Source organism: Scleropages formosus, chromosome 24 (assembly GCF_900964775.1).
Source record: "Scleropages formosus chromosome 24, fSclFor1.1, whole genome shotgun sequence".
NCBI lineage: Eukaryota > Metazoa > Chordata > Actinopteri > Osteoglossiformes > Osteoglossidae > Scleropages > Scleropages formosus.
Window position 1 is genome coordinate 6,981,416 of NC_041829.1, and position 14,975 is coordinate 6,996,390.

Sequence of the window (14,975 nt, forward strand, 5' to 3'; positions counted from 1 at the left end):
TTAAATACTTTCATGAAAGTACACTCAGTGATGACTGTATTAGGTATCTAGTATGAGCTGGGTCACCCATTTGCTTCCTCAACAGCTTGAATTGTTCAAAGCATGGATTCAGCAAAGTCCATGGAACATTCCATATGGATTCTGGTCTATGCTGACTTGACAGGCTCATGCAGTTCCTGCAGATTTTTCGGCTGCACGCTCGCTCTGCGTACCTCCCGTTCCCCCTCATCCCGGAGATTCTTCATTGATTAGAGACCTGGGAACTGTACAGGCCATTGGAGTAAAATGAACTAATTTTGATGTCCCTGGAACCATGTTGAGATGATGTGTACTTGGAGGAATGGTGTATTGTCCTTGTGGAAGTATCTATTTGAGTAAGGGAGGACTATGGCCATAAAGGGATGTACTGGTCATAAACAGATGCACCGTGGCATTAAAATGAATCTCAGATTATATTAAGGAGCATAATGTTTGCCAAAAACATTCTCCACTTCATTACACCAGCAGCCTGTACTTTTGACACAAGACTGGATGGATCAATGATTTTATGCAGTTAATGCTACGTTCTGACTGTACGATCAGCCTACTGACACGGAAGTTAGGACTTGCCAAACCAGGCAAAGTTTGGCCATTTTTCAGTCATCGGTTTTGGTCACCATGCCCCCCCCCACTTTAGTGTCATCATATTGTTCTTAGCTGACAGGAGTGGACCTGGTGTGGTCCTCTGCTGCTGCAGCCCATCCATCTGAAGGTTTGATGAGTTGTGTTCAGGTGTGTCTTTCAGCTCTTGTACTGAATTATTACTTTTGCACTTGTGACCTTCCTGGTAGTTTTAATGGGTCTGGCTACTCATCTCTGACTTCTCACTGACAAGATATTTTGCCCTCAGAAGTGCCACTAATTTGATTTATTTATTGGCATCTTTGTAAGCTCTAGACACCATAATGTGCAAATATCCTAGGAGTGTAGCTGTTTCTGAGATTCTGAAACCACGACATCTGATGCCAATAATAATAATAATAATACCCGTTCAAAATCGCGCATCTTGCACATTCTAATAGTTGGTCCAACAGCTAGTGAACCTCACAACCCTGTCTGCTTGTTTTATATGTACTGAGTTGTAGCCACATGGGTTCTCGTTTGGAGGAGCTGGCTGTTAATGAGCAATCACACCTAATAAGTGGCCACTGAGTGCACGTCTCTGATTCTGTGATCTGTAGGCTTGTGCATTTAGCCAGGTCGTTTTATCCCTAACACGTGCAAATTTTGCATGCTTTAAAGTTATTTTTGTGTGAAAAATGTTGTTCTGTTGCCTATGCAGAAGTGAAATATTTCAAATGGTCTGACCTTGCTGGTGCATAAAATGAACCTGCAGTAGAAGGGGTTCCTTGGTCAGTTGACGAGCTATACTTCATGGCATAAAATGTATTATTGAACCGAGGTTTCATTTAGCAGTCTGCTGACAGGGAGTGATCTGCATTATGTGGGTCACATTTTTTAATGAACTGCATCCATTGAGCAGTTTATCACTGCCGATGGTCTTAAATCTGTCTCCATCCTCCATTTTTATGTCCTCCTTTTGTTGGAATGTCTCAGGATTCTCTTGATGTTCTAATTTTTTTTTTGTGAGGTGGTGAAATAAGTCTGAAGGTACATCTGTTCAGAAAATTAAGTTAATATGGATATCCCTTGCAGCACAGCTCATGTAGACATTTTGCTGCTGAAATGGGAAGTCGTTTACATGAATGTGAATACTCAAGAAACCAGCAAATGCACTGTACGAATGGGGTGTATTATTGTTTTTAGCACACTTTAAACTCTGATGAGTGAACGTTAGTAGAATAGTTGTGCCATCATTTATAATTTGTACAGATACATTTTTGTGAAAAGTACTTAAATGGAATTTGATGTGGAAAAAATGAAACCATTACAAGTGAATTCATATTTACAGCAGTATACAAAGATGGACTTTTGAAGCTACTTTCCCCTTAAGAGCACGATGTAGCCTTGGTAACTGCGGTAGTCTTCCACACATGGCGTATCAATAACGTCTCGACAGCAACTAAGCGTGAAATACCTCTGATCCCTGTGTTAAGAGCCGTAAAATGTGGACGGAGGGAAAGGGAACGCAAATCAACACATGTCTTGTGTGGCCTTCCCGTAATGATGAATGGCTGCTCTCATAGAAAGGCGCTCTGTCTCCAGCAAGAGCCACGTAGCCTTGAACATGCTCTACTCGGTGGTTAAATGAAATGTGATTTTCAAAGATCCTGTAATTCTCCGACTGCTTCCCAGTGACTGCAGACATAATGAGATGATAAATTCCTAATAAGCAGGGTTAAAGATTTTGATAAATAAACAAGAATGCAATTACGAAGATGCATTACTAAGGACTCTGTTCTGTTTAAATAAATTTTTCCATGCAAGCATATGCATGAAAAATATAGTATTATCATGCTATGATTCGCCTGTTTTGTTAAATATTAACTTAGATATGCTAAATTAAATATCCTGGCATGCCTCTGTATCATCTGGTAACATTGTGGGGAAACTTTTTTTCAGGTGAAGGAGTGGCTTTGCCTGAATTGCCAGATGCAGCGAGCACTAGGAGGGATGGAGCCTCCTGGACCGGCAATGATTAAACCCCAGCCCAAGCAGACCCCCACCACGCCCTCTCCTCAGAAAAAACAGACCCCCCCAGCAGCACAGCCCTCCAAGGCTGAGACCGCCAAACCCTCAGAAGCCAAGAAGCCGTTGCTGCTGGTGAAGCAGCAGTCAACTGCAGATTCAGGCAAGTCAGCAACCCCACCAGCGACCCCACCAGCTGCAAAGAAAGCCCCTGCAAAGGGGCCTGAGGAGGGTAAGCCAGGAGTGCAGCCTATGGCCCAGAAACCGCCACTAAGTCAGAAGCCAGGGGAACAGCCGAGACCACCTGGGGCAAAGCAGGCTGCGGCGGGTCCACAGAACGCAGAAACTCCTACGCAGAAAAAACCCACAGGTCCAGCTGAAGAACCATCCAAACCAGCTCAGCAGCCAACACAGCAGAAACCCCCCAAGCAACAGCCTGCGGCAAAACCTCAGCAGGTGCTGCAGCCTTCAGCCCAGCAGCAGGCTCCTGTGAGCCCTGTAAAAGATCCAAAAACTGGCCCACCAATGCAGGACACAGGGACCCTCCAAACTCAGGCAGCAAAGCCTGGCCCAGGCCCCTCCCCTTCCAAAGCCACACAGCTTACAAAGGCCCCGCCAACACCACAGCCCCCCAAGCAAGAGTCTGGTTTCTTCGGCCTGAGCTTTGGTGGCTTCACCGACGCAGCCAAGTCGCAGTCCAGCACGCCACATCCGGTGGAGTCAGTTTCTGGGAAGTTGTTTGGGTTTGGTGGATTCACCGAGTCACCCAAGCCTCAAGCCACCAGTCCCCAGCCCACTGAATCTGTCTCGGGAAAAATGTTTGGCTTTGGCTCTTCCATCTTCAGTTCTGCCTCCAGCCTCCTCTCCTCTGCCGTTCAGGATGAAATCCCGGCACAGAAGCCAGCAGAACAGGCAGTGCCAGCAGCACCAGTGGCCCCCAAGGAGCCGGCATCAGCCCTGCCTTCCACCAAGGCTCCTGCTGTCATGGAGACTAAGTCTGTGGATACACCGAAGCTCGAAAAGAACCAACCAGTCAGAAAGGCTTCACTTACCCAAGAGAAAAAGACAGCCCCTCTGAAGGAAGAAAAACCTCAGGCGGAGCTACCGAAAGAAGCTGCTGCATCCCCGAAAACCTCTGCCCCGCTCACCAAAGCCTCAGCCACACCCCCAACACCATCACCCGTACCTCCCAAAACCTCAGTTCCACCCACAAGCACATCAGCTCCACCCCCCAAAGTCTCAACTCCACCCACCAAAGCCTCCTCAGCCTCCTGCCCGCTCTGCAAAGTGGATCTGAACGTGGGCTCCAAGGACCCCCCCAACTACAACACCTGCACCGAGTGCAAGAACATGGTCTGCAACCTCTGTGGATTTAATCCCATGCCTCATCTCACTGAGGTAAGACAGCCAGATAAGTTAATTATTGCTGGCAAAGCGCTTGCTTTGTTTTCTCGTTTGTGCCGAGGGCTTGTTTTTGAGCCACTTTTCCATGGTTTACAGTGTGCCTGAGAAACAGTTCAGAGCCCTAAACGGGAGCTGAAATTTAATCTGTTGCCATTCTTGTGTTTTGAGTGTTCAACTGTTTTTTTTCCCCTTCGGGAATAGTGTAACATTGGTTAAGGTGCCATAATTCATCTTTTGATTGCAGTTACATCATTTGATTATGTAATAGATGTGAGCAAAATACATTTCTTACCTTATTAGATATACGGCTGGTTTTACATGTTTTAAAGGAAACAGCAGACCAGAGATGGGCAGCAAGGTCCACTGTCTTTTGTTGTGCCTTGACTCTCAAAACTGCAGAGCTGAAGTCAATCCCCGAATATGAAGTCCATTCCACTCGGGTGTGAATGTGGTTATTAATTGATTCCTTTAAAATCAATCCTACTGGACTGCGGGCCTGGAAATCCAGTAGTCCCACAATGACTAGAACATCAGTTTATGGGAAGAATGAATTCAGTCTTTCATTCCACAACAGTTGCATTGACACAAAACATCTTGTTATTAAAATAATGTAGGAAATTGTATGGGAATAGAAACCCCCCCCCCAAAGTGAAATAAATTTGTATAGTCACCCTTAATCTGTACTAATCCCCTAAATTATACAAAGTAACTTTTTTTGATGGAGTTTTATAATATAGAGTGAGGGGACACTTATTTTGCTTGTTGAATGGTTCCTGTGAATTTTCACAACACATTTTATGTGCTATGTGACACTGTGTCAATTATGTCTAATTGTGAGTCTTGTGAATTCCTTGTATGTAGTACTATAGTGGGGGGTGCGGTGGCACAGTGGGTTGGACCACGGTCCTGCTTTCCGGTGGGTCTGGGGTTCGAGTCCCGCTTGGGGTGCCTTGCGATGGACTGGCGTCCCGTCCTGGGTGTGTCCCCTCCCCCTCCGGCCTTACGCCCTGTGTTACCGGGTAGGCTCCGGTTCCCCGCGACCCCGCATGGGATGAGCGGTTCTGAAAATGTAGTACTATAATGGGATGGAAATCACTTCCTTTTCTCCCTTTGAGTCTGGTAGCTACCGGGAGAGCACATTGTTCAAGTAAGACTCGAACACCATTGGGTTATATCCATAGCTTTGTCCATGAGTAGGGATTTAGTTGATAAGTACTTTAGATTTTCTCTAAGAACAGACAGACCCTCATGTCGCATTTTCCCAGGTTGGAGGGGGTGGTAGATATGGGGGGGGGGCATTGGTCCCCCAGAGCGGATAAAGGTCCCCAGGGGGATGATGGCTTGACTGCCTCCTCTGTTTGCAGAAAGCCGTCCTGGTTGATTAAGAGCAGCGTAAGAGGGCTCAGTAGCGATGTTGGCTTATGTGGGCCTCTGTCCGTAGCGAAGGGTCCCTTACAAGATAAAAGGAACCATCAGTCTCCAGTCGGCTTCAGTGCACCACCGCTTTGCCGATATTCAATAAATGGAACCGGAATAAATAATTGATAAACCAAAAAATAATTGATAAACCAAAAAATAACTCATAAGCTAATGCTTTGTTGACCAGTGGGGATTTGGTTCATAATAAATGTCATATATTTAAGGCAGCTGGACTGGTGTTGCACTGAAGACGATGGTATATGGCAGTCATTGTCCGGATAAGTGACTTGGAGTGGTATTCAGGACAGTCATCGCATTATGTGATCGTTAGAAAATGGCATTACTTGCCAGTTTTATTCTCAAATTGTCTGCGGCTCTGGCTTGTTTTCAACAGGGGTCCGTTTCAAGAATACGAGTGTTTGGTGCAGTTTGCCAGGGTGCAGTTTATAAGTGTTTTGGGCCTCAGCGCCCAGGTCTTTACTTTGAAGGTTGCAGTCGATCGAGGTGTTTAGGTGAGCCTCTGCGAAGCGCATCTTTCATGTCGGCCATCGCGCCGATCTCACACGCCGCCTTCCCGCTGGGAGCAAACGGCCGATGTGTTTACCCCCGAGGTGCCCTCACCACAATCACCCTTTCTCAGGCAATCATCTGACCCTCTAAATGGCACAAGAATCGCTTTAAATGGGCATTTCATCTCGGGTGTACTTTATGATTACTGAAGGGGCAGCTGATAGCAAAGTGGTTAGAGCTGCTGTCTCTGGAGCTGAAGGTTGCGGGTTTGAGTCCCACCTACTGTTGTAGTACCCTTCAGAGAGGTACTTAACCTGAATTGTTCCGGTAAAAATTACCACGCTGTGTAAATGGATAAATTGTATCTTAACATCGCACGTTGCTTTGAAGAATAAGTGTCAGTTAAATTAATAAATGCAAATAAATCAATAAAGCTACATGCTAGACTCTAACCGAATACTCGTCATTTGCATTCTTCCTGGTAAGGATACCTGGTCTCCTCATGTTGCTCCTACATTGTCAGTTCCCGGTTGCAAATTCCCATCTGGTGTAAAAGAGACAAGTCCAGAATTGCAGGAGGAAAGTTCATTTCCTGAAGTTAAAAAAAAAATGGTACAATTCCAACACCACGCCAGAATATCTGGATGACAGCGTATCGTATGGTCCCTGCCGTAGCCTAATGTTGCATCGCAACCCTTTCGAAATTTGTTGCAACGATTTAAAATCTGATTAAAGGGCAGCGCTTTGGTGCGAAACGCTCGGTGTACAGCAAAATGCAGTTCTAATTTCTTCCTTCTCCATCCTGCCTTTCAGATGTTATAAACTGGTTTTTCAACAGGTTGTAGAATTTTTTCGAGAGAACTGAATTTGTGAATCCCAGGAGGGGGGAGGGGATTCATGAGCTTAGGTTTCATACTACTGTAGAAATCTCATTATCTGTACATTACTAAGAAACAAATAATTATTTTCAGAATGATTCCAAATAGTTGCTGCAGAAATCTAGTGAAGATGATTTAAGTATTGCCCCACCCTAAGATAAGTGATTTTTTTTTTTTTTTTTTTGTGATATAAATCTTTATCCGTTAAAGCCTAGGTGAATACATAAACCTTAACAATGGGAAACAAAGTTCCACAATTTTAAAGCAAGACTTCTTTGCCCCCCAGCATTTGTGTATAAATCAATTTAATACTACTGCTAATACTTTGGCTCCAACACCTGTCAAGTTTTCACACCCCTAGATAAACAGGCCTCTGGATATCTGACTGTGGCAGAGGGCTTGACGGATAAACCCAGAGATGGCTGTTTAAGTTCCTAGTGGTGTTCATAATGCTGAAAACCTCGTTTCGCACCTGTTCTCATTTTGATTCAATTACGGACAGAATCACCGCTCTCCGTGGCGATGGCTCGTTCATGGATGCCGTTGGCTGTGTGACTTGATGAAATTTATGGCTCCCGAGGGAATGACGCTGAGTGGCAGGACACCATTATAAGCTGACAGGTTGTATCCAGGTCTGGGGAGAATATGCTTCAGGCTGATTTATTTCTCTTTTCACTGTGTTTTTCCTTTCTTTTTTCCTCTATTACATACCTTTGCGCTTCTTGCCTCCTCTTTTGGCCCTATATTCCCCTGCTAGTACACACTTTTTGATTCACACTCATCGAAACACACTTATTGCGCTCGATCATTTGATATAGGTAAGCACTTTTTTCCCCGTTCACCTCTGTGCTTGACAGTTACTCAACAAAGCGACAGTTATTAGTTTACGTTCTCCACGTCGTCCCACCCGAATCACAGTAAAGCAGTCAGCGCCACGTTGTCGGAAGATCTGACTGATCTCAGCAGTCTCTCGCAGTACATGCATCTCTATGAAATCCCCCCCCCGCTGAGTTTGATACATATAAAAATGAACCCAAACTCATTTCCCTGTGAAAACGAAATTAACTACATATTCCTTGAAGCCGTGTTCCGGCTTTGGTGTGCGTCAATAGTACGGAAAAGGCTAATGGCTCTGCGGAGTACGTTTCTACATCTCTTTGATGCTCCTCTTTTGCTGTTTAGCTTTTGGATAAGTAATTGTCTTCGTTGTGGGACGATATTACCTGCTCCCTTTTGGGAAGCTGCTTAGCGGGTGTTTTGTTAAAATGCAGGATTTCAGTTGTCCTTTATATTTAGAGAAGGGCTTTGACCTGTGCTGTACGGCAGGGGAATGTCACTACCGGCTGGACGGCGTCGGATTAAAATGAAATCTTCCCCTCCTCCACGCGTCGGCTCTGTGATTGCATTACATAACAAAAAGGACCAGACTACCACTACCACGGAGATGAGAGTTTGTCCTGGCTTCAGCATGGAGGCCCCTGCACTTAATGTATTACCTGCATCAAGTTATCAAAAATGTCGAAAGAGGATCATGTCACAGTCTGAATTCTTTCTCCTTTATTGTGCCCCAAAAAAATAATTAATACACATCCGTATGTCGGGCCTTTGGCGTTTAGTGTTTTGGGTTAGGGCGCATTTGAATAGTAGGGAGAAAAATAAACTCACATAGGTACTGCGAAAAACAGTGTTGCCATTTTAATACGTTTTAGGTCCTTTACTTGAGTGTATATTTAGCGATGCAGTGATTACTTGTAAGGGGGCGCACTGGCGCAGCGGGTTTGGCCGTGTCCTGCTTTCCGATGGGTCTGGGGTTCGACTCACACTTGGGGTGCCTTGTGATGGACTGGTGTCCCATTCTGGGTGCGTCCCCTCCCCCTCCAGCCTTACGCCCTGCGTTGCCGGGTTAGGCTCTGGTTCGCTGCTTGGGACAAGCGGTTTCAATCAATGTGTGTCTCTATGTGTGTGAAATGTGTTTTTGACAAGATTTTCATGCATTTTTGCTGTGTGTGTCTGATTACATCGAAGAATAATACACTGGCAGTATTTTCTTTTGTCCTACAGAGGTTTGACTTCCCTTCTTTGTTTCCATACCCTCGGCCACCCTGCCAGCTCCTAAGTAATTCTCACAACTCCTGTCTGTTAATACAGGTGAAATGAACATGCAGTAAAAAACAGAGTGATAAGAGTAGACTGCCCATCACTTACCCCTCTGGACATCACACTACAGTATTTAATCTGCTTTGTGTAAATGCAAAGTGGCAAGTCAACCTTCCCAAACCTTTTTTTTCCTAATAAATATCTTTAAATTAAATGTTCTTATATACATAGAAGTATCAATGTACTGAGGAAAACAAACCTAGGGGTTTTACATTGCTCCTCGTTACAAGATTCACACTTTAAGAAGTACTGCAAGTAATACCACACACTTTGAACATAGATAGAATTAAGCTTTGAGACAATATTGTATTTTCCCCTCTGTTTCCTGGTATAACTTTCTAATAACAATCACACACACACACTTTCAGAACCGCTCATTCCATACAGGGTCACGGGGAACCGGAGCCTACCCGGCAACACAGGGCGTAAGGCCGGAGGGGAAGGGGACACACCCAGGACGGGACGCCAGTCCGTCGCAAGGCACCCCAAGCGGGACTGGAACCCCAGACCTACCGGAGAGCAGGACTGTGGTCCAACCCACTGCGCCACCGCGCCCCCCTAATAACAATCAAATACCCGTATTATGTCTTTCAAAACTAGCGGTTTATTCAGTCTGTGATATGTAAAAGAGAACTGGAGTGACTTTTGATTTGCTTCTGGCCTCTATAGCCTATAACAACCTCCATCACAGTAGTTTTATTACTCTTTTTTGGAAGGGGCTTAACAGACTAAAAGGGCAGTAAAAACCCAAGTGTTCTTCTGGGACCAAATGTAAGCCTTGCAATGTCTGATCACTTTGAATAATAAGCATCTCTGCAAGGCGGTAAATTCTGGTATTTCGGACGATAACTGGGAAGGGACATTTCAGACAGCGTGTCGGGATTTAGCGTTCATGTTTTGGGTAATGCTTTATATGTAATACCCATAAATATGTTTTGCACATAATTTCAAAATTTCTGACTTACAAAATGCACTAATGCACATGGTGTCAAAGATGCCTGTGCCAAAGAGGCGGGGTTTGACTCTGTGGCAACTAAAATGCTTGGCTTCCTACTGTCCATCGGTAAACAAGTGATGTTTGAACAGCCTCCCAGAATAAATACTGACCTCAGAGTCAATAGACGTTATATTATCTGCATGAGCAGTCTTCATAAGTTAGTGCATTTCACGTGGATCTGGTCTGCTTTCGTACCACTGTATATGAAGCAATTTATTTACATTTGGGCATCGTTTACTTGGGGCTGTTAGTTAATGTACAGCATGTGGGACGAGGCCTTTGTGGATTGCTTTAAGAAGTGTGTTAAATGATTTTGTGTGTGCTGCAGAATTAGCAAGCCGGAGACCGGCGTTGTTTTCTGGCATCCGTTAAGCGGCGATACAGCTGTGTGAAGGAAGACGAGACAAGGCAAGATAGATTAGGGCTGTAGCGCTGGATAAGCTGTCTGCCTTTAGCCATATCCTGCCAACTTCCAGTCCTCCACTTTGACACTGCCAGCATACCTGCGCAGCTCAGGGTGTGACACACCTGCGCTGGCAGGCAGAGCGGTGGCGGGTAAGACCCCGGGCCCTGCTTGCCCTTGGCAAAATGATCCGTAATTGCTTCTATCAGGGTCTTCGCTTGGCGTGATGAGGATGATGCTTAATTGACTTTCAGATCCCATGATGGCGTGCCGACGTGCCATCAGTGGTCTGCGTGGAGGAGAGTGGGTGGCATGGGGAGGCAGTAGACAGGGCGAAGCGACTCTCTGACAGGCTCTGCTGCCATGGAGCGAGTGGCAAGACAACCGAACAGGAACAGCACGAGCAGTGAGAGGACGATGTTCACGCCCCGCTGGCTGTTGTTCCTGCGCTAGCTGTCATTGTCGCAGGATACATTCAGTCCTGTTGCTTAAATGTGCAGATAGTACATGATGCACCCTACTCTAAACAGTCGTACGGTAGTTTCCTTTGCTCTTGTTCTATAATTTGCTATTCATATTTTGTGATTTCTTTTATTGCATATCTTGCTATGTCGCTGCTATAGAGAGGAGAGGATGCAGCAATTTTGAGTCAGATTGCTAGGGAGCATATTTTTCTCTTCCATATAATACATGCAGAAAAAGGTTTCTGCAAAATATAAGCCTAGCACTCTTTCCTTTGGTGTAAGTAATAATGAGATCCAAAAACATGTCCTAAAATTGTGGCATTTCCAGACAATGTTTGCTTGGTTTGCATGTTACATAAGCACAGGCTGCATTTTCGGGTATAAATATGCAAGTCATTCTACGGTGGAATGTTCACTGCTTTTTTAACAGTGTGTAACATTATGCGGCAGGTGGTTAGAGTTGTCTTCGGACTTGGAGGTCGCAGGTTTGAATCTTACCTCCCGCCGTAGTATCATTGAACAAGGTCCTTAGCGTGAATTGCTCCAGTAGAAATTCCAAGTGAGGGATAGCAGAAGACACACTTAACTCGATGTCTCCGTTATACAGCAAGACTGGGTCCTGCCTGGACTGCAGTCTAGTAAAAATTCCACAGCTGTATAAATGGGTAAATAATTATAAATAGCTTAACACTAAGTTGCTTTGGAAGACAGCATCAGCCAAATGAATAAAAGTAGTGGTACAAAACGAGGGATTGTCATGTGGGAGGGGCAGAGTAGCACGTGTTTCCCTGAATCCTGATGTGTTGTCTAATCTCCTGCCTATATGTGATGGTGAAGCATACGTCTTGCATGGAATAAGGTGGAAATGACGAATGAGAAGAGGTGACCCAGGGCCTTGACCGCTACAAAATCCAAAATTTTGTGACTACCACAATATTCAATAATCATATATAAATTGAAAGTAGAGTTATTTGGGTTTTTTGTAACACTTTTTTGGAACCTTGCCATATATCCAAACATGAGTAATATTTTTGTCATTAAGCAAGTCACAGAGAAAGCATTTGCTTGCCATGGAAAGCGACCGTGAACTTTGAAGGGCGGAAATGACCCAACCAGCACTGCTCCGCACAGTCACGTTGACTGCGAACACCCTCCTGGGACGGCCACCTGCCTCATCCCCCTCTAGAACCTATCGGGAAGTCCTGCCTTTTGAACGACCTTTCACACCCACCCCTCAAACGGCTGTTCTGTCAACCGACTCCTACAGCTCCGGCAGTTCACAGAAGAACTCAGTAGCTACTGAAACTGTAAAAGAAAGTTATGTTTCGTGCATGGCCGTGGTTAAGTGGAAGGAAGCTCAGTTTTACAGGAATTATCCAGTTTGTCAGCACTGCATTGCTTTGCACCCTCGTGTTTCAGTCTTTCTGCCTTACATGGAACTGTTCTCTGAGAGTGACAGTGAAGTCCCTTTGTCCAGGGAAACAATCTGCACAGCAGAAATAACATGCACTGCATGTGCATTCCTGTCGCTCAGAAAGCAATGAGGAAAACAGACAAGCGGGAACAATGTGTCACACACTGGGGGCAGAAGTAAAGTACATGGATGTCGCTGGTGTTGGCCACCTTTGTTATAAATATATCCTTGCACATCTCCACAGGCTAATGAGTGACCGGCAAACTAAATGCTCACAAACAGTGCAGCTAATATGGAGAAAGATGCTATGTAAACATTTGGCACAAAGTCCTTTCCCTTCATTTAGCTGTAAAAACATTGTTTGGTGTCAGAGACTGAGCAGTGAAATGATCTTTTGCCAGAAAACAAACAAAAAGACGATGACTTCTGTACATCCAGTGACAAAAGTTCAATAAATAAGCAGAATAATAATAGTTCAGGTGGCCCCCGACTTACAATGGGGTTATGTTCCGCGAAACCCATCGTAAGTCAAATGCATTTAATACACCTAATACACACCTCTGCATGACATCCTAAAGTTGAAAAAATCTTAAGTCGAACCATCGTAAGTCAGGGACCACCTCAATTTAAAAAAAAAAAAAAAAAAAAAAAAATTAAAAACGGTATTTGACAGGGACATAGCCTTGCTTTCCAGGTAATGTGGTATGTTACATTCCCATGAGGTGGGCACATTAGATGGACTGTGCTCAAAAGATTTTTATGGTAAAATGAAGCAAATATTGTCAGATGCGCTGGTAGGAATGTTGTGAGTCTGTTTACATTTGCATTTATTCATTTAGTAGATGTTTTTCCTTAACAGTAGCGTACAACTTGGACTACATAAATGCATTTCACCAACACGTGAACAGATATAGATGCAGATGTAATCCTTGAAATGAAGTCACTTTGTTCAAGATCACTGTTTTTAGTGCCATATGTTACAGGAGTAGTAAAAAAAAATGTATGTATGTAAAAAGGTACTTGTGACTACGAATGTAATGCAAGTTTATGGAACAAATATGAGACTAGAAGAGAAGTGGGTCCAAAAGAGATGTTTTGAGAAAGTTCCTCAAGGATGAGGGATTCAACAGTTCTGAAAAAGAGAGGAAGATCAATCTGCCACATTGAAGCAAGAACTGAGAACTTTCAGGCTTTTCATGCTGAACCACCAAGCAGCCAAAGGTGAAGGAGCGTAGCAGTCTGACTGGAATGTAGCGAGTGACCTGGTCCTGCAGGTACTGGGGTCCAGATCCACTGATGGTGTTGAAGATGTTAACCAGGCCTGGACTTGATATGTCAGCTACAGAAAGCTAATTGAGAAACACGATGGGGGGGAGATATGTAGGAACATGGAGTAGAGCAAACACAACTTGTGCAATGGCTTTGTGTATCATCTAGAGAGACTGGATGGTGGAGCCCAGAAGACCAGACTGGAGGGAGTTGGAGGAGTCTAGGCAGGACATCACCTTGGCCTGAACGAGAAGCTGTGAAGGGTGCTTTCAGGAGCTGTGTTTGCCTCTGGGGAGGACCAACCACACTCTTAAAGTTCCCTCAACAGCCCTGAAACCATGTCTGTATAATGAAGTACAAGTGTTCTTGAAAAGATGCTGCAGAGTCCCTCTTTGGTATTGCAAGTTTGTACACGAGTGTTACCCTTTGGGAGGGTTGATGTTGTTGAATGACGTGGCTTACATGATGAGACATGCATGGGGGGGGCACTGCTGCAGCAGACCTTTCTTCTTCGAAGGGGATGCGGGTGGTGGTGAGATACACTCATACTTCAGACAACAGTGGGTTTATTAGATGCCAACCAATTAGGCTTTGTGGATATTTTGAATATTTTTTAAATTTTAGTTTCAATTTACCGTGATTAATAATATGTTAAAACATGCCCAATAATTGATTAAATCAAGCATACTTCCTCTGAGGAACTGTAAAGGCACTGTGTGCTACTCTATTGCTTCCTTTACAAATGAGTTGCTCACAGTGGTTTCCCTTTGCCTAAATCCTGAAAAATGGCCAAGGTCACAAAAATATAGTTTATTGGAAGTTGCTTCTACATACCTTCATCTCTTAAAGAAGAACTTAAAACGCACAAGGCATAATATTCCTTAGATTCCTTTATAAACAACTCATATATTTAGTTCTGCTAAATTTAACAGGAATTCATTTACTCTCGTGTCCTTTGAATTAGTCTCGAAATGGTCTAGTAAAGCCCAAGTTGTTTAAAATATGGTATGCAGTATTTTTTTTTTTTTTTGTGTTCGGTTGCGGGTCCCAGTCTCATATCTGAAGTGACAAATGGATGGAACTGCGAATGCATCCGCCAGCAACATGGTGAAGGACACTCACAGCCATCCCTGAAGTATCATAAACTGGTTTTAGTTACAGGTGATTTGTGGCCGATTCACGGGCGATATTTTATTAAGACAGCGGGATCATGTTTCAGTTTATGCCACCACGGCTACTCAAAAACTCCACATCAGTCTTCCTCTTTTCCCCTGGAAAAATAACAGCCTGCGTGATCTCTAATCTGCATCGCTCTCTATGACAGCTGAATTGTAATAATTTATGATGTAGCTAACCCTTCAGATAGTCAAATGACACGCGTATTTCCATAGGTGAGTAAAGTATAGTTCCGTGTTACGGCAATCTTTTACAT

General features: G+C 44.3%; 1 protein-coding gene across 6 annotated transcripts in view; it reads left to right on the top strand.

Moving 5' to 3' along the window:
• The window catches only part of LOC108936513 (protein piccolo-like), a 93,003-nt gene that overhangs the window by 9,345 nt on the left and 68,683 nt on the right, over nucleotides 1-14,975 (top strand). For all 6 annotated transcript variants that reach the window (XM_018755912.2, XM_018755907.2, XM_018755910.2 and 3 more), the window contains exon 3: nucleotides 2,563-4,026. In XM_018755912.2, coding sequence (XP_018611428.2) covers nucleotides 2,563-4,026 — 1,464 coding nt within the window. The remainder of the gene's footprint in view (nucleotides 1-2,562; nucleotides 4,027-14,975) is intronic.